General features: G+C 41.2%; 2 protein-coding genes across 3 annotated transcripts in view; both read right to left on the bottom strand.

Moving 5' to 3' along the window:
• Positions 1-18,293, bottom strand: part of Eps15 (epidermal growth factor receptor pathway substrate 15) — a 102,823-nt gene that overhangs the window by 32,846 nt on the left and 51,684 nt on the right. For both annotated transcript variants that reach the window (XM_055628801.1, XM_055628802.1), the window contains exon 13: positions 4,404-4,476. In XM_055628801.1, the coding sequence (XP_055484776.1) occupies positions 4,404-4,476 (73 nt within the window). The remainder of the gene's footprint in view (positions 1-4,403; positions 4,477-18,293) is intronic.
• Positions 14,806-16,275, bottom strand: LOC129692441 (histone deacetylase 1-like). Its single transcript, XM_055628803.1, is given in 3 exon segments — positions 14,806-14,889; positions 14,892-15,871; positions 15,874-16,275. Coding segments are annotated over 3 exon segments (1,446 nt in total). The 5' UTR covers positions 16,256-16,275.

Here is an 18,293-nt window from a genome sequence, read left to right as displayed (position 1 = left end):
CTATACAAAAATAAAATTTAAACACAAAAATCTTAACACATAGTTACTAAAATAACGCATCTTGGTGACCTGAGTCTGAGGTACTACTGAAGAAGTAGTTTAACAATTAAACCTACAAAATATTAGCAACATGCAGATGCCCACTGTGCTCCTAACCATTCCTGCCAGTGGGTTCTGAGTGCTTTCTGTGCTATATTTAATTTCATGCATAAGTTCAGAGTTTATTTTTAAGTGGACAGCTTCCTTAAATAGCTAACAATGTATTTCCAAATATAGTGGAAGACATATGATCCAAAGCAGAATTTCTAAGCTCAAGAAACTCCTAATAGAAAATGGAAGACTGGAATGTGTGTGTATTATACTTGTATATTTGACACTATATTTATTTGTATGTTTGTGGTATTCGTACACAGGCTGTGTGCGCTTTCTTGTGTCATGCAGATTTGCAGAGGTAAGAGCTGGATTCAGGTGTCTAGCTAGATCACTCTGCATGTTGACCCTTTGACCCAGGGTCTCTCTCAGCCTAGAGTTAGACTGGTGACCAGCAAACCACAGTGATCCCATCACCACTCTCTACTCTGCTGGGGTTCTCAGTGCGCGCAGTAATGCCAGGCTTTTCAGGAGGTCCTGGGAATTCTAGCGTGGGTCTTCATGCTTATACAGCAAGCACTGTACCCACTGAGATGTCTCCTCAGCAGGGGTGTGTACATGTGTTCATGTCAGTAAGGCAAAAGAAAAGTACTGAAAGAAATAGGAAGTCCAAACTTGAAGCTATTTTTCCCCCCAACAAGGCTTATTTTAGATAGCCTGACTTTCAAATAATAAGCACTAAAATGGCGACCTGGAAATATACAACTGGCATTCAGGGAGCAGATATGGCGAACAGTCATGAGTATCAGCGTAACTGGGAGCAGGGAGAAGAAAAGAAAAAAAGTATTTCAAGATGTGCGCTCACAGACCACACAAGAAGGAAAAACTTAGAAAAATCAATATTCTACTTTAAAGTAGACAGCACGTATAAATATGAAACCAAAATCTTGGTTGGAATGCAGCTCAGTGAGGGAACACGTGTCTAATACGCACAAGGCTTTGAGGTCAATCCGCAGCACCAAAACAAAAACAAGACTAACCCAAAAGTTCCAGGGGGAGTTAGCAAGCTAGCTTAGCAGTTAAGAGCACTTACTGATCTTGCATGGGACCTCGGCTCATTTCCTAGCACCCGCATGGCAGCTCACAACTGCCTATAACTGGTTACAGGAACCAGACACCCCACCCCAAGCCCCACAGACACGGTGCACATATGTATGTGCAGACAGAACACATAAAATAAGATAAATAAAATCTAAGGCTCTTGGCTTTTAATTTTATGCTTGAGCTATGAATCTGTATAATCCTCTTTATGAGCTAGAGAAACAACACTCACAGAGACAACAGAGGATACTCAACAACAGGCTGATCTTCCACTTCTTTTCTAGCACCTACATTAGAAAGTGGAGTCAGAAAACAGAGCCAAGAGTATTTCCTTAGAGTCTGCAGGTTACAACAGCGCTAGGAAATGGCTGCTTACCAGAACAACTAGAAAAGTAGCATTGAAAGCAGGCCGCGGTTTGGAGATGGAAGCAAGGGAATCAGGAGGTCTGGGTCACCCTCAACTACAGTGAGCTCAGTGTAGGCCTAGATCCACTGTGTAATTCAAATGCTGGTTTCTGTATCCCCATATCTGGTTGCAATCCTAGTTCTGAGACTCTCCTGTCTCAATGTTGTATAAATACTACCCCCAACTGTCCTGATATGAAATTAAACAGCTTACAGCCAATCACTGAGCAGGGGAGAGAACACGACTTCCTGCCAGCCAGGGGAGGAGGAAGTGGGGGATTCAGGCTCAGGAGATGGCCAGGTGACATCAAGAAAGGAGCTGGGGCAGCAAAGCTATAAAGTGCGGGTATCCCTGGGATGTATGCTGGGAGGAGACCAGATTATCTTAGAGCATTAAGAATAGAGTAAAACTGCTTGGTTCTTGTGCTGTGACTCTTATTTAAAAAATATAATAGAGTCTCAATTATTTGGTGATAGCCGGGTTAAGAAAAAAACTGACAAGTCAGAGAGCAGAGATCAGCAGGGAGGACTTGGAACCAGGAGGAAAGATGAACCAGACCTAATATATGACTAAAAGCAAGTATAATGTTGGAAATTCTGAATGGTAGGAAACTATGCATGCTTAGAGGTTTAGGATGGAGTAATCATTGCCCAGCATTGTGCTCTAGATTAATTAAATAAATCCTAGTCTTTGTGTGGTGATTTGGGTATACAGCTCTTTTAGGAATAACCACTGTTAAACTAAAACTTAATCAATAATAAATATTAATAACCTAAAAAAAGAGAAAAACTGACAAACACAGTTTTATAAAAATAACATTAACAGTTCAATGCCAGCCTGAGTTACATAAAACCCTGTTTCAAAAAAGAAAAAGAAAAGAAAGTACTGAAAGTTGAAATTACAGATTTTAACTAGCAGTGTTACTCCCAGTCTGTACCTTGTTACTAAAGGGTAAATCAGAGCTAATTCAGTTGGCAATAAATTCCATTTGTTACCAAATTTGCTAAGTCTTTTTATGTTTCAGAAAACAGAAAACGTTTTCTAAGCACAAAAAAATGATCACAATTGAGGTATTTCAGTTGCATGTATATTTATACATATATGTGTAAATTTATATATACATATATTTATAAATTATCATCATTCTTGGTCTAGCATCTCATTACCATTGATAATACAGAGATGAGTCTACTAACCCAGAATGTTCATTAATCTCAGTGTTACTTTTCAGTGAATTTATTTTCAGCCATCAGTGCTTGTTGTACAGTAAGCAAGTTCAGAAATGCCTCCTACTTAGAAGTACCCTATGCAAAACCAATTTAGATCTCAAGTGCCAATAAAACATTTTGGATCTCACAAAACTTAGTGTCCTTTAAGCGAGATGAGCAAGAACATTATGGAGAAATCTTAACGATATACCTTCTATAATTGTAAGAAACTGAATGTTTGAGGATATTCAAGGAACAATATAAATTTTAGTTCTGTACTAAACTGGCTACTGAAATCTCCATCTAGTTTGTTTTTCCCTACAAATGTACTCATGTAACAAAATATCATCTACAACAAGAACCTGTATATTTTAGAGTAGCAGCCGGTTAAATCTAGATGTTGTCTACGATTATACCAGTGACTATACATACTTCAGATTAAAAAAAAAAAAAACTTTTGTAGATTTTTATCCTCTGTTTCCATATTGTGTCCAGTAATAACTATCGAAATTAAATTTTAGTGTCTGCATTTCTCAAGATGCTTAAAATTATACAGAACAACACAATTCAAACAGTTTACTTGCCCACTCCCAGTTTCATTAGCAGAAAGAGAAATGTTGGTTATAACTCTCTTGACTTTCACAGCACTTTTAGAAAAATTCCAATAAATATAATAAATGCAGTCATATAATCAGAGTCAACTACCAAATACAAGCCTCTCTGGCTTCCTTGAGCCTTCAGTGAATCATCTTCCCCACCCTAGCATGGTTCTCCTCTAGCAAAACGAAAGGCTGGATCTAACCAATTTCAGTTCTCCCCATTTCAAACCATGAGCACAAGAAGGAAAACCTAACACATACGTGACACATTAGGAAATGCTCATCCAGGAGCGCCTACTGGCAGCTGCTCCCAGTGCCCACACATCTAACCTCCTAAACAGCATTCAGAAAACATACCCCAGTAACATGGCCACAGGAAACACTGCTCAACACTGTTTTTAATGTTTAAAACACTGTGCCACATTCCTCATATAGAAATAGGTTTATTATCTTCTCTGTTAATAAAGTTACTAATACAACACAGAAAAAAATGGATTAAATCCCTTTATGACAAAGTTTCAGACATTTTGGCTACAAAGCAGTTTGTAAGATGTTATTTTAAATCATTCTCTATCATTTCCCCCCCTCCCAGTGACATGCAAAACAGTCTTTGAAAACAGTAGGTCTCCCAGCTGACAAAAACCTTACATGCATGAAAAAAAATTTGGTTTTTGATGATGATCCAATTTAATTTTATTGGAGTAAGTAGTAATATTTAAAAAGTCATCTGATGTTATATTTAATGAATAGTATGCAGGTAAAGATCATTAAAATATTTTCAAATCTAGAAATATGTGCTTAAAAATACTGCTTTATCACTGCAGCATGATCTTTAAAGGCCAGAATTCAGAGCAACAACCATCATTTTAAAAAAGAGATACTCTGTCAAGCAAATCTTAGGTATTCCCTAGACCTAATATCATGTCCATCAAATAGTAAATACATTTGCCGTGAACATTCCTTCATCAGAATAGAGCAGTGCACTGACAGCCCACTTACCTGGACCTCACTTGTCCTCTGCTTAACCGTGTCTTCCTTCTCTTTAAGGTCCTGTTCCACATTGTTCTTTTCCCTAGAAGACCAGCAAACAATGCAAGAGTATCTGAGAACATCAGCTACAGCTGGTATGGCTATCCATCCTCCTAATCCTGAATCGCTTTTTAAATACATGTTGAAACATTCAATTTTTAAATGAAGGGCAGAATCTTCTACCCTCTTTAAATTATTTATGAAATAAAAATCAATATAAGCTGTTTGTAAAAAAAAAATAATAATAAATTGCCTCCTCACTAAAATGTGTTGAAAAAAAGGATAGATTAAGAAAGGAAGAAGCAAAAACTAATCAATGGACCGCTCAGGTTTCACTGATCTCACTGTTGCTATGGTGATATGGTCCAATGAAAACTGCGGGTGAAGGAAAGGAGGAGTTGCATCAGCTCTCTAAGTTTAACCCTTCACTATCACTGTCCTATTAAATAAGAACGGCTGATAGAAACAGTCACATAGGTGTTAATCTACCTTAACTCATCAGTGTACATCAATTTTAGATGCAACAACATAGAAAAATGTAAAAGACTGTTAATATACAGGTAGCATGTTGTCTGAAGTATCAGGTCTACTCCAAAAAGGTTCCTTGGAACTACCTATGAAAGCCAATAGGTAAGTATACAAATTGTGTACATTATGTTTAAGAACAGTCCAGAAGAGTGTTGTATCTTCCCCTCCAACCAAACACATATGGCTCTCCCTTGAAATAGCCTCCCAAATTCCTATGTTCCTCAACAGAGCTGGAGCCATAACGAATGAATTTCAGAAAAACTTAAGATTTAAATTACGGGCCTGGAGAGATGGCTCAGAGGTTAAGAGCACTGGCTGTTCTTCCAAAGGTCTTGAGTTCAATTCCCAGCAACCATGTGGTGGCTCATTAACCATCTATAATGAGGTCTGGTGCCCTCTTCTGGTGTGCACGCATACATGTAGGCAGAGTATGGTATAAACAATAAAAATAAATACTCTTTAAAAAAAAGATTTAAATTACAAAATAAAGCGCTACACGGGGGAGGGGAGAAGGCAATATGGAGAGAGAAGACAGCATTAAGATCAAGAAATCTCCTAGGCTAGTATGGCCGTTCACCTTACAGGGTCATGACCATGTCAGATAACTAACACAACTCCGTATCTAACAGAACCCAAACGTAAGCTCAAGTGCCATTAGCTGTATTATAAAGGAGAGTGAGAAAACTATACCAAATAGGTAAGGCAGAAACTACATGCTTATCTGTATGTCTCATCTTATTAAAGCGAGACTTTGAAATTCGCAGCATGAAACCAGCTGTTTTGGATATGTAGGTACAATGATCTCAAGGTTTGTATGAGAAAAAAAGACATGAGAATAAAGCTTTTTGTACACTGTACTTTTAAACACCTGAGATGGCCAAGGAACTCAACTAACCATTTGTCAGGTGGGTTGCAATGTGGGTTGCAATGTCGTAGAGATTTTAAACAGTCCCTTACCATTCCAATCATTGTTCTAGCCTTCTTCCCACCCCCGATACACTGTGCAGAAGACAGCCCCCCACCTCCAGCTCTTATCAAATTAGATGAAATTGGAAAATAGAAAAATCACAAGAGGAAAAAATCTGGAAATACACCACGAACTCTGCTAGCTAAATCTTAGAAATGTTTTCCTTTTCCTCCTTATGTGAGCAGATGAGTGTTTTCAGTCCTGCTGCAGTATGTCAGAACGAAAATCCAGCGCCCTTCCAACCTGCACCCCAGCTCCATGCCCCAAATTCTCAGAGACATTCCACACAAGGTCAGCGCCACTTCAGCTCGGTCTGAGACAGTAGATAACAGAAGCAGAAAGCACGCTACTGTACTGGAGACCGCCACTGACACTCTTCCTGCTGTTCTTTTAAGTCTTGTCACTGACAGCGTCTGCTCAGCCCTCCCTGCTCTGCTGCTCTGTTACTCATAGTGCCTGTTCAAGACAAAATGTGCACAAAGAGCAGAGCTGTCAGAAGGCACTGAGCTGACTTGCAGTAGTGCACACAGAAGAATGGCAGAGCAAAGGAAGCACGCTTGGTGAGGAAGGAAAAGAGATCACCAAGACTGGGGCTCTTCGCAGCAAGCAGTCTGCTTGACTAAAATGGAGGATGCCTGAAGAGTATAGACTGCTACTTATAATTTACAGTATTTGGAGGAGAAACAGTGGAAATATCTCTAAACGTATGCTAGAGACCACGCTCCACTAAATAAAATACGAGAACCTTTGGAAACACTTTCTTACCTCAGAGATCAATAAAACTTAGCTTCCAATTCATGTTTATCAATCTAATCCCTTTAATAATTCCTTCAATAATATGGTCAAAACTAAGTACTATAACATAATATTAGCCAACATATAAAAATTAATTTAGCTTATAATACCAGAAACATCAAACTGTTATTCTATTCTCTTGAAATAACTCTTAACCTCTAACGACAGTTTTATTTTCAAGTAATTAAAAACATTTAAATGTACCTTTAGATGCATGAAAATTGATTGGCTGTATTTCTTACATTATTTTAAAAACACACAAATATTTTTCTAAAGGTAAACAACCAATATAAAACATTAAAAAAGTATATGCATCACTATGTAAGTTTTTATGCATATGTACACATGTATTCCTGTGTATATGAGCAGGAGAACAAGTGCAGTTTGTTTGTGGGGCCCAAGGCAGGTGACCCCTCCCCAGCACAGTGCGGCTGATCTCTCACTCGCACCTACATATCTAGTCTACCCAGATGCTTGCTCCGGAGACACCCTCTCCTCCCACACTGAGATTACAGGTAGGGCATCGGCCTCCCAGAGTTAACAGTGGTGCTGGGTATCAAGGCCTCCTCCATATACACTTGCTTGAGCCATCCCCTCGGCTCCCAAAGCACTCTTTAACATACTTGAAAAACTGTTCAAGGCCACAAGTAAAAGTGATATTCAGCTTCTCAAGCAGCCTCCAATAAATTATATGGATAATAAAGAAGTAATTTCCAGAAAGGAGAGAACTTGCCCTAATCATGCTTTATTGGATTATCTCTGCCCTATTTACTCCCACATACTTGCACATGCTGGCACACCCACAGTACCAACGCTACAGAAAGAGGAGGGGACGGAACTCCCTGACATTTGAAAGGCTCACTATTTTGACTCTGTGTACCTTCATACCGGACCCACCAAGGAAAGTAAGGCTCACGCTCCACTTTCAGAGGTCTGTGGTGAATAGCTGCAGAAACTTAACATGAGGCCGAATGCAAGGGCAATCAGGTTAAGAAAACCTGAGTCCACAAATTACTTCTATTTTTCCAGGCTTAGTCTGTAGAAAGGATAGAGGGAGCCATCTGTCTTGACATTGATAAGATGCCAGGAGCATCACATACAGGATTAAATCACTTTCCATATACTTCTCAGATAAATATTGTCATTTTGATGAACATAGCATCCATCATTTTCTAAAACTAAAAAGCATTTAAAACTAGAACGCTTGTGAAAACTCCCAAAGCTGCATTTTTTTTTCAAAATGTATATATTAAGAAACTAAACTACTGATTTCTATTGCAAGTAAAGGGAAGCACACCATTCTCATTAAATAATCTTCAGTGAGGTACCTGAGTCTTAGAGTAAGAAAAAGAACAAAACCCAGGAGACCTGGATTCCAATCTAGCCTTCTACAAAAGCATCTTTCCACCAGAGGCCAAGTGGTAGTCTTCATATGTAAATGCTAATAATCTTCACTATCTTGAATTAGGATGGAAAAACATACATGATATAAAATACAGGCTTTGAGTCTAAGTATCAGTCATACTTAAACAATGATGATGGAATACTTTTTAAACCTATAAAAAGGACTCACGGTTACAAGGCAAGGTTAGAAAAGCATCTAAGGGCTGGAGCTGGAGCTCAGTGGTACAGGGTTTAGGACACATGCATGAGGCAGGTGCAATTCCCACTAAAGGAGGCAGGGAGGGAGGGACAGAGGGAGACACGTTTAAACTGCTGAGGAGAAAAACTGTCAATAAAGAATTCTGTACCTGCCAGACAGGGCAGACACATACTTGTTAACTTCAGTACCCAGGAGGCAGAAACAGGCAGACCTTTGTGTGTTTCAAACAAGTTCCCAGACGGCAAGAGCTACTAAGTTAGATCTGTCATTAAAACAAACAGCAACAAAACCCTGCACCTGACAAAACTGGCTGTCAACTATCCCACATAAACAAAACTAGTAGGACTGTACTATAAGAAACGCCAACAAGAGTCCTTCAAACTAAAGCTACGACAACGTAAACATTTCCAGTAAAGGCAAATATGAGCAAATACCATAAATTACATTACTATAATTTTGATTTGCAATTTCATTTTACACTTTCTGTGAGACTTAAATGATAAATGCAGGGGCAGGAGAGATGGCTCAGAGGTTAAGAGCAATTCCCAGCAACCACATGGTGGCTCACAAACATCTATAATGAGACCTGGTGCCCTCTTCTGCCCTGCAGATGTACATGAAGGCAGAACACTGTATACATAATAAATAAATAAAATGTTAACAAATGATAGGTGCATTAAAACTACATGTTAAGAAACACAATCCATAAAAATATAATCTGTAAAATCAATAAACTAAAAAGAACCAGGGTTTTTATATCTAACTAAAGTAGGTTATATATCAATTCCAATTAAGTTCAGATTGGGAGCTACGGCTGTAATTCAGTTGGCAGGCTTTGTGTAGCATGCAGAGAGCCCTGGGATTGGTCAACCCAGTACAGCACAAAACTGGACACCTTGGCACTCACACTTGTAATCCAGGACTCAGGCGGTAAAGACAGAAGTTCCAAGTTCAAGGTCAGCCTCAGGACAGCAAGTCTGAAGTCACACTGAGCTATGTGAGACCGTGTCTCAAAACAAGAGAGAGGCTGGGAATAGGGAGCTAAGTGGAGATGGTTGGTATGACCATGGATCATCAAGGACAGGGAGCCTGTCATCTTTGCTTGTGTTTCTTTATCACAACGTGGCGTCAACTATCCCAAGGAGCAGAACTGAATGTGATATGGACATGCGCCAAAGAGTTCCAGGACATGGTCTAAGGAAATGTAGAGGGGTGAGGGGCCTTCACCCTGGACTTCATGTCTCCTACCCATGACAGCACACACAGCAACTACATCTGCAGTTTGACAGCCTTGATTTCCCCAAAGTCTTTCTTAGTCCTATAGGGCAAGAAGCTGGCACTGAATAGAGCCCACGGAAGAGGCTTTTCCTTTCTGTTCTTTCTCCCAACATACACAAAATACATACATACATACATACATACATACATACATACACACACACACATTAAATTGTCCAATTCTGGAAGATTAAAAAGTTATGGAGATTACTGATGATAGCAGTAATAAGCATACTTAATGTACTTAATGTTCAAATGTACAGCATGGACTACACCTGTGGTCCCAGCTACTTAGAAGGTCTGGGCAGAAGGATTCCAAGTTCAAGGCCTCTATGGACTATATACATAGGGAGTTTTCCATCAGCCTGGCAACTTAGCAAGATCCTGATTCAGAGAAGAAAAAGTGTAAAAGCTGGAGATACACAGCTCACTGGTTGAGCACTCCCAGAAACCTCAGGATCAATCTCCAGCATTATACAAAAGACAACAGTTAAATGGACTTTATGTTGCAAGCATTAAGGGTTAAAATTACTGGAAAAGAAAAAGAGAGGAGAGGTGAGAGTCTCTGGGTGGAGTAAGCATGTCTGGCTGGAAGAGGCATGTGTGGAGAGGTCAGCTGCAAGGAGGCGTCAGTGGCGATCACAAGTGGCAGCATGCGGAACTGCAGCACACAGGAAATGCTGAGCCCTGGAGGTTCCTACACCAGACTGAGACCTTGTTTTTGAGCTGCAAATGACAGTATTGAACAATATGACTCTTCTTTCCTTTTTGGCTTGTGGGAAAGAGGGGAAGTGGAGGCTTTTATTACTCAACAGCTGATGACAACTGCTGGAAAGGCAGAACAGCCTTGCTTATTTGGAAACTGTCAGAAGTCTACAGCGAGATTAGAGCACTAACTAAACACAGCTGATGGCTAGTTTGAGCCTTCTATTTAAATGAGTCTAAAGGTTAGGTAGCTTTTTATTCTGAGTCGATTAAAACTTAAGTTTGAGGACAGATGCCGATTTTTACTTAAGGTTTTTAATTTCTCTAAAATTAGAGTTGGGGCCCTATTTATAATCTGTTGGAAGAAATAAGCTATAAAATAAATAGTTATAAAATATTAAGATAAGGGATGTGAACATTTAATTAAGCATGTCTGATATATATGGACGGCTAACTCGCTTAGTTCTGGGAGGCTGGCTGTTTTCCTGGTTTTAAACTGATTTATTTTTGATTCTCCGTGTTGTGTATGAATGGGAGGGGGGAGTGCACGTGTGTACTGCGTGTGTGCAGGTGCCTGCAAAGGCCAGAAGAGGGCTTCAATATCCTGGACCTGGAACTACAAGTCAAGCGTGAGCCACCTGCTGTGGCTGCTGTGAACTCACAGGATCTCGGTAAGAGCGAGCACTCTCAGGCGCTCATCATCACTCCAGATGGGGGCTGGCAGCTTTAATGAGCCCTTTTTTCCCCCTTGAAAACCAAGAGAATATACCCATGGGCATAATTTATTGAAAACAGAGCCTAAATGCAATCAGATAAAACAAACTTGGGAGCTTGGCTTATACATAACCAAAGCACAGGACCCAAATTTAGATGATTTATTTTTCGAAGAAGAAATAAATGTTTTTTTTTCAAACAAGACAATAAATATTTGCCATTTTAATCCACAAGGACAAAAATATAAAAGAAGCATAAACCCGGAATTTGGTTTTCCTAACCATTTTATAGAGATAGTGATATTGCTGACCAAGATGAATTTACATTATACCTAGGAAAAATCCAGCATGCTGCATGGCCTACAATGGATGCTAAATAAACTTCAGGAACTATTATTAAGATCATTCTATTACTTAGCAACATAAAACCACATTTACTGGCTTTTTTTTTCTTTCTCAAAACATGGTCTTTTACTATACAGCAGTGGCTATCCTGGAACTCAATGCATGGACCAAGCTGACCTTGAACTAACAGAGACTGACCTACTTCTGCCGTCCCAGTGCTGGGGTTAAAGGTGTGTGGCACCAAGTGCGTTATTCCCTGGGTTCTTAGAGGTGGCAACAAAGCACACAAACTGATTACACTTGGCCCTTTCGCTGGTGGAGACTGGCACTCTTAACTCCCTGATCCTAAAATGTCCTCTTTTTCTTTTCTTTTAAAAATTTCATTCACTCATTCATTCATTCATTCATTCATTCATTCATTCATTCATTCATTTCATTCATTCATTCACGAAGGGTTTCTTTACATATCCCTGGCTGTCCTGAAACTCACTCTGTAGGCCAGGCTGGCTTTAAACTCACACAGCTCTTCCTGCCTCTACTTCTAAGTGCAGGGATTAAAGGCCTTCAGGCTTGGTCCAGAACTTTTAATTTTTTGATGGATGTTTTGTTTTCCAAATTCAGACTATAATACATCTTAAAACTTACTACTTTATTGTAAGATCTAAGTGCCCCTTAGTTACCACAACCACAAAATGCATTTAATTATCTAGTATTTACAAATTGAAAATAAGTCAATTTTAATATATTCTATTTACTTATCAAATAATATTACAACATGTAACAAATCTAACGAATGCTACTGAGATGTTTTATACTCCTTTCTGAGACTCTGAAACAAACAGTTTATACTAACAGTGCATCTTAACTTGGACCTGCCTGTTCGAGCGAGGCCCCTGGTGAGGCAGTGCTGACCGACACCTTGTAGTATCAGTACCAGAAGTGCTGGAAACAGATCAGAATCAATCATTTACACAAAAGAGCATGGCGCTTGGTACTATAAGCAATGATGCTTCCAACTTAATGCTTTCTAGTGGTAACTGAATAAAACTAAATTGGAAGCATAACTTTAAAAATTCAAGTAAGATTCTAAGGCTCTCTTTAAAAATCCTTTTATGTGTGTGTCTGTGATAGGGTCTCACTATGAAGTCCAAACTGGCCCTGACCTTGTGATCAGCCTGGAACTAATGTGCTGGAATTACAGGCATAGGCCACTCTATACCACTTGCAAAAACTTTTAAAAGTATTTGCGAACTTAATCGACATGAGTTATTCATTGCTGCACAACGACTCGAATGTGTGGTCAACAGCATCTCTGTGTCTGTGAGCGGCAACTCATGAGGCTCAGAGTCACCTCGGCGGTAGAGGCTTGTTCGGTGCGCCTACAGCCTGATCTGACCGCCACAAAAATACAAACAACAAAGCTCCTGTGGCTAGACAGGACTCAGGTGGTTCTTGAGAGGTGAAAGCAGAGGCTGGCAGAGTTTGAGGCTAAAAGATCCATTTCTAGGGTGTCAAAAGTTGTTATTTATTGTTTTAAATTAGTTCTTCAATATAAACCACACAGAAGCCTGCATATAAGGAACCGAATGGCATGGGCATGATAATGCCTAGACCATCAGCCCCATGGAAAATTGGCAAATCCTCCCTGCCCCTCCTCAACCCACCCCGCCCTCATGAGGCTCTGAAGGATGGCAAAGCCTGCCTCTAGTCCCTGATACTGACCACCTGCAGACTGTTCCTATCTTACTTCTTGTTCAGCTGTATAAAATAGGCTGCCTCCTTGTGCAGTTAAACGTAATACTCTGATCTGTTCACCTGTGCATGATAAGCACAATGAACTTCCCGGGTGCTTCGGCTTCTCCATCCAGGAGCCCGGCCCACCCAATACTGGCTTTGTAGTCTCTGGAGGTCCCTCTGCCTGCGTCTTTCCTTCATTCCTTCACTGCCCCTGGGTCAATCCCTGGGGCTGTGCAAAGACACGGTACTATCTGTGGCCCTGGCTGTCTTCAGTCCATTGTAAACAGCATCCACTGAGACCCTCTCCTGTAAGTCTCTGCTGTAAGGGTGAGCTGAGTCCTGGGGTAACTGATCACCTGTACTGACCTGCCATGTTCTTGCACTGACAGTCGCGTTTGCATTTCTATTTTACAAGGAAACAGAAACACCAACAGTTAAGAAAACATGAGATGGCTAGTGAGATGGCTCAGTGGGTAAAGGCACCTGCGGCCTAGTGTGACAACACGACTTTGATCTCCAGGACAAACATGGTGGAAGAAGAGAAAAGACTCCTCCCACAAGTTATCCTCTGACCTCCATGTGCACACACCACCCCACACACTAAATAAGTGTGAAAAAAAGTAAACTTGACAAAACAACATCACATGATCTAGGAATCTGGTTAAAAGTTTACCACTGAGGTCTTGTACTGCACAGCCTCGTCTACAGCAAGAAACAGGAGCTGGAAAGGAGGTCAGTGGGAAAGGTGCTTGCTGCCAAGCCCAACAACCGGAGCCCTAGCCTGCCAGTTGTCCTCTGAACCTCCACTATATTCTGTGACATGCACATACACCTCATGCTCTCATTGAACAAATAATTTAAAATCATTAAATCAAGTAAAGCTGCTCTTCCTCTTCAGGGATGCTGCAAGAATTCAACATAAGAATTTCTATACAGTGGATGCACCACAACAGCCAGTAACCATTAAAATTACCCATCTTGTTTTCTGGCCCAAAACCACGGTAATGAAAAGGCCTGGCAGGATGTGGCTTTTGCTAAAAGAACAGACAAAAAGGAAGTAGAATCTAGCAGAAGTCACAATATTACCTCTCTTGTCTCAGCATAAATTCCCATGACCACACATCCAAGAGACTGAAGTAGTCTCAGTTTTTTGTTTGTTTGTTTGTTTGTTTTAGAAATGTGCTGTTTTATTACAAAGAGTCTCACAAAATGAAAATATCTCAAAAAGGAAGCTAGGCTAACAACCTCCACCTGCAGAATTGGGGGAAGACAGGGCAATGGTAAGTTTTTCTGCTTGCCTGAGACGAGTGGGAAGGTATAACCAGAACCAATCTAAAAATGGCTGATATTACCTAAGCCTGAATAAAAGGTCCCAGAAGACCCAGTCACCCCCTCTAGAAAGCTTAATAAGGGCATCTTAACAGCTCCTAAGCAGGCACTTGGCAGTTCAGGATTATGTCTTCTGGTTGTTTTCTATCCCCCACCCCTCAGACCCTACATGGTTCACTACTAAAACCTGGGGCAGAGGGACAAGGTAAGAGTTCTCTCAGCACCACTGCCCTGGGCTCTGGTCCCTGGTTCCTATCTAGTCCCTGGGGACATTATATTTAATATATTTTATATAAATACACAGAAGAATAGAAAATATAAAATCTGGGGAAAGTGAGGAATCTGGGGAGAAGTCAGAGCTGTAGATCTTGCTCAGGCCAACTTGACCTCTTCTTTGACCCCTTTGACTTCTGGCTTCTCCTCCTTGATTTTCTCCTCTTCTGTGACTTCTTTTTTTTTTCTTCTGGATCTTTCTCTTTTTCATCTTCTGTTTTCACTCTTTTGGCTTTTTTGAAGTTAGATGAGTTCTTGCGACCACCTTCTCCCTCCTCATCTGAATCAGAGAATTCTTCCTCACAGGCAATTCGTTTGTCAGAGGAGCAGATGGAGATGTGTTTGTCAGGGTCTTCTGCATCTTCATCGCCACTCTCCTCTGGGATGGCATCTTCAGGTATGGCCTGCATCTGGACCCCAGGTGCATGGGGCAGCATTCTCAAGTTCTCAAAAAGTCGCTGCTTGATCTTTTCCAGGTACTCATTAGTGTTCTGGTTAGTCATATTGGAAGGGCTGATGTGAAGCTTGAAATCCGGTCCAAAGTATTCAAAGTAGTCATTGTATGGTAGCTCATTAGGGATCTCTGTGTCCAGGGCCACAGCTGTTTCGTAAGTCCAGCACCGAGCCACATTACGGATGGTATAGCCACCTCCTCCCAGCATTAGCATAGGCAAGTTGAAACTCTTGACAAACTCCACACACTTGGCATGCTCTCTGATGGTGAGATTGAAGCAGCCTAACCTATCCCCAGACAGGGAGTCTGAGCCACACTGTAAGACCACTGCACTAGGCTGGAACATCTCCATCACTTAGGACATGACTGGCTTGAAGATGGCTTCATAGGACTCATCATCGATCCCATCTCGCAGCGGGTAGTTAACAGCATAGTACTTTCCTTTGCCAGCCCCAATATCCTGTAGGTCTCCAGTTCCTGGGAAGTACTCTCCGTATTTATGAAAAGACACAGTCATGACCCGGTCTGTGGTATAGAAGGCCTCTTCCACACCATCGCCATGGTGAATATCAATGTCAATATACGGCACCCTCTGGTGATACTTTAGCAGTTCCAGGATGGCCAAGACGATGTCACTGACGTAACAGAAGCCAGATGCTTCAGACTTCTTCGCATGATGCAGGGCTCCAGCCCAGTTCACAGCGATGTCGTCTGCTGCTTATTAAGTTTCACAGCACTTGCTACAGAGCCACCAGTAGACAACTGACAGAACTCAAACAGGCCATCAAATACTGGACAGTCCTCACCAACGTTGAATCTCTGCATTTGCTCGCTGTACTCAGACATGTTATCTGGGCGAATGGAACGCAAGAATTTAATGTAGTCATCACTGTGGTATTTTGTCATCTCCTCAGCATTGGCTTTATGAGGACGATAAATTTCCATTTTTCGGTAGAGACCATAGTTCAGCAGCAAATTGTGAGTCATGCGGATTCGGTGAGGCTTCACTGGGTGGCCTTGTCCATAATAGTAGTTTCCAACATCCCCGTCGTAGTAGTAACAGACTTTCCTCTTGGTGTCCTGAGTCTGCGCCATCTTGCTAGCTGCCAGGCCCTCCCGTCAATCTCGTAGTCTCAGTTTTTTATACCTTCTCTTCTAGAGGAGTTTCTCTTAGGGGGCTGGAAAGGTGACTCAGTGGTTAGGAGCACAAGCTGGCCCTGGTGATGACTTGAGTTCCGTTCCCAGCACTCACTGCCTCTAACTCCAGCCCCACTGGGATCCTGCACCTTTGGCCACCATGGGCACCTGATTCACATGCACATAGCCACATACATAATTAAAAATAAAATAAATCTAAAACAGAACAAAACCCCCTGAACTTCTTACTCAGAATCCATCATACTTGGGATCCATCAACAGCTTTTAAGAATTGGCTGGACACAGCAGTGCACACATTCTGCCTCAGCACTCAGGAGGCAGAGGCAGGTGAGTATCTGTGAGTTTAAAGCCAAGCCGGTCAACAAAGTGACTTCTAAGACCCATTAGGGCTACACAGTGAGACCCTGTCTTGAAAAAATAAAAAAAATTAACAGATAAAGTTTCTAGAAGTGAAAAAAGGTCAACTATCAACCCAAAGATTTTGAGAACAGCTTAATAAGAGACATTTAACTTAGGCCATAACCCATGAATACATGCCTAGTGTGTTACACGTATGTCCAGGCAAATGAAGACAGTGAAATCAGAGACAAGAAACAGGAGGAGAGGTAGCAGGCTGAGGCGAGAGGCAGTGCGCCCACCTGCACCGTGTGTTAGGGAAAGATGCGGCAGAGCTGAATGTAAGCGTGCTCACAGGCTGCTCCGTTAGAACGCATAGTCTGTAGCTGGTATTGGTATTTGTGAGGCTGTGGGAAGGGTGATGTGGCTGGAGTAGGGCCCCTAGGAGTGGGGCCTCTGCTTTCTGGTCTGGCTGCTGTATGAGAAGCTCCGCAGTCTATTCCTGCTTTGGTGTCTGCAGCCATTCCCACCATCCAGCTTGCCTTGCTATGATGGGCTGAACCCTCCCAGACTGTGAGCCAATAGAACTCTTCCTCCCTTCAGTTACTTCTGCCACATACTTCCTCACAGTGAGGAGAAAGGTTAGTAACAAAACAGTAAAACAGCACCCTGCTGAGTGCTGCAGGTAAAAAGAGCAAACAGTATATTAAGAAACAATATACTGTGGGAGGCGTCTGAGAAGAAGGGCCAGGATGACAGGGAAAACGCTATAGGGTTTTTGTTGTTTTGGAGAAAGGGTTTCTCTATGTAGCCCTGGCTGTCCTGGAACTCTCTCTGTAGACCAGGCTGGCTTTAAATTCAGAGATCCACCAACCCCTGCTCCTGAGTGCTCAGGTAAAAGCACCTCTGTGCTCTGCAGAGGAGAGCACAGTTTCCGTGAAGGAAACCCTTTATGTGGCAATCAAAGAAGAAAATGGGACCACCTAAGATCTAAGGCCAGGGAGTTCCTGGGGATCTGAGGAGTATATCCTACTTCAACTGAAGTCTTGGGAATCAAACATTTTCATCTCTAAAGCAATGACAGGGCCAGTGGGATGGCACAATGGGTAAGGCACTTGCCACAAGCCTGACAACCTAAGTTTGATTCTCAGAGCCCACCTGACAGGAGGAGAGAACTGACTCTGGGAAGCTGTGCTCTGGCTTTACATGTGCACCACAGCACATTCATGCACATACAAATACATAAATAAAATTAACAGATGGCAAAAAACTAATAATAAAGGTGGAATCCTCCATCAGAGAGTAATTTAGTAAAGTCACATATCATATACACATTCATTCTAACATGTAAAGACCTAAAGACAAAATCTCAAGAGTAAAAACTTTTGTACAGAAAAAAAAATTGTCTTCACAATAATGAAAGGCTAGGTATATAATAAAGTATCTTAAAGACTTGGGGATCTAATGCAAGCTTAAAAAATTAAACTTTAATAGGTACAGCTTTAGTATAGGTAAATGAGTCTTACTGTGACATGCAAGGTGACATATGAAAGTATACCTATGTTACGACAGATGTCATTTCCTACACAGATGTATCACACATTGATAAGACGTGACTACAACCTCAAACAAGGTTTGG

This window comes from Psammomys obesus, unplaced genomic scaffold (genome assembly GCF_907164565.1).
Source record: "Psammomys obesus unplaced genomic scaffold, mPsaObe1.curated_primary_1811, whole genome shotgun sequence".
In the NCBI taxonomy this organism is placed as follows: domain Eukaryota; kingdom Metazoa; phylum Chordata; class Mammalia; order Rodentia; family Muridae; genus Psammomys; species Psammomys obesus.
This window is presented reverse-complemented; position numbering and strand designations above follow the sequence as displayed.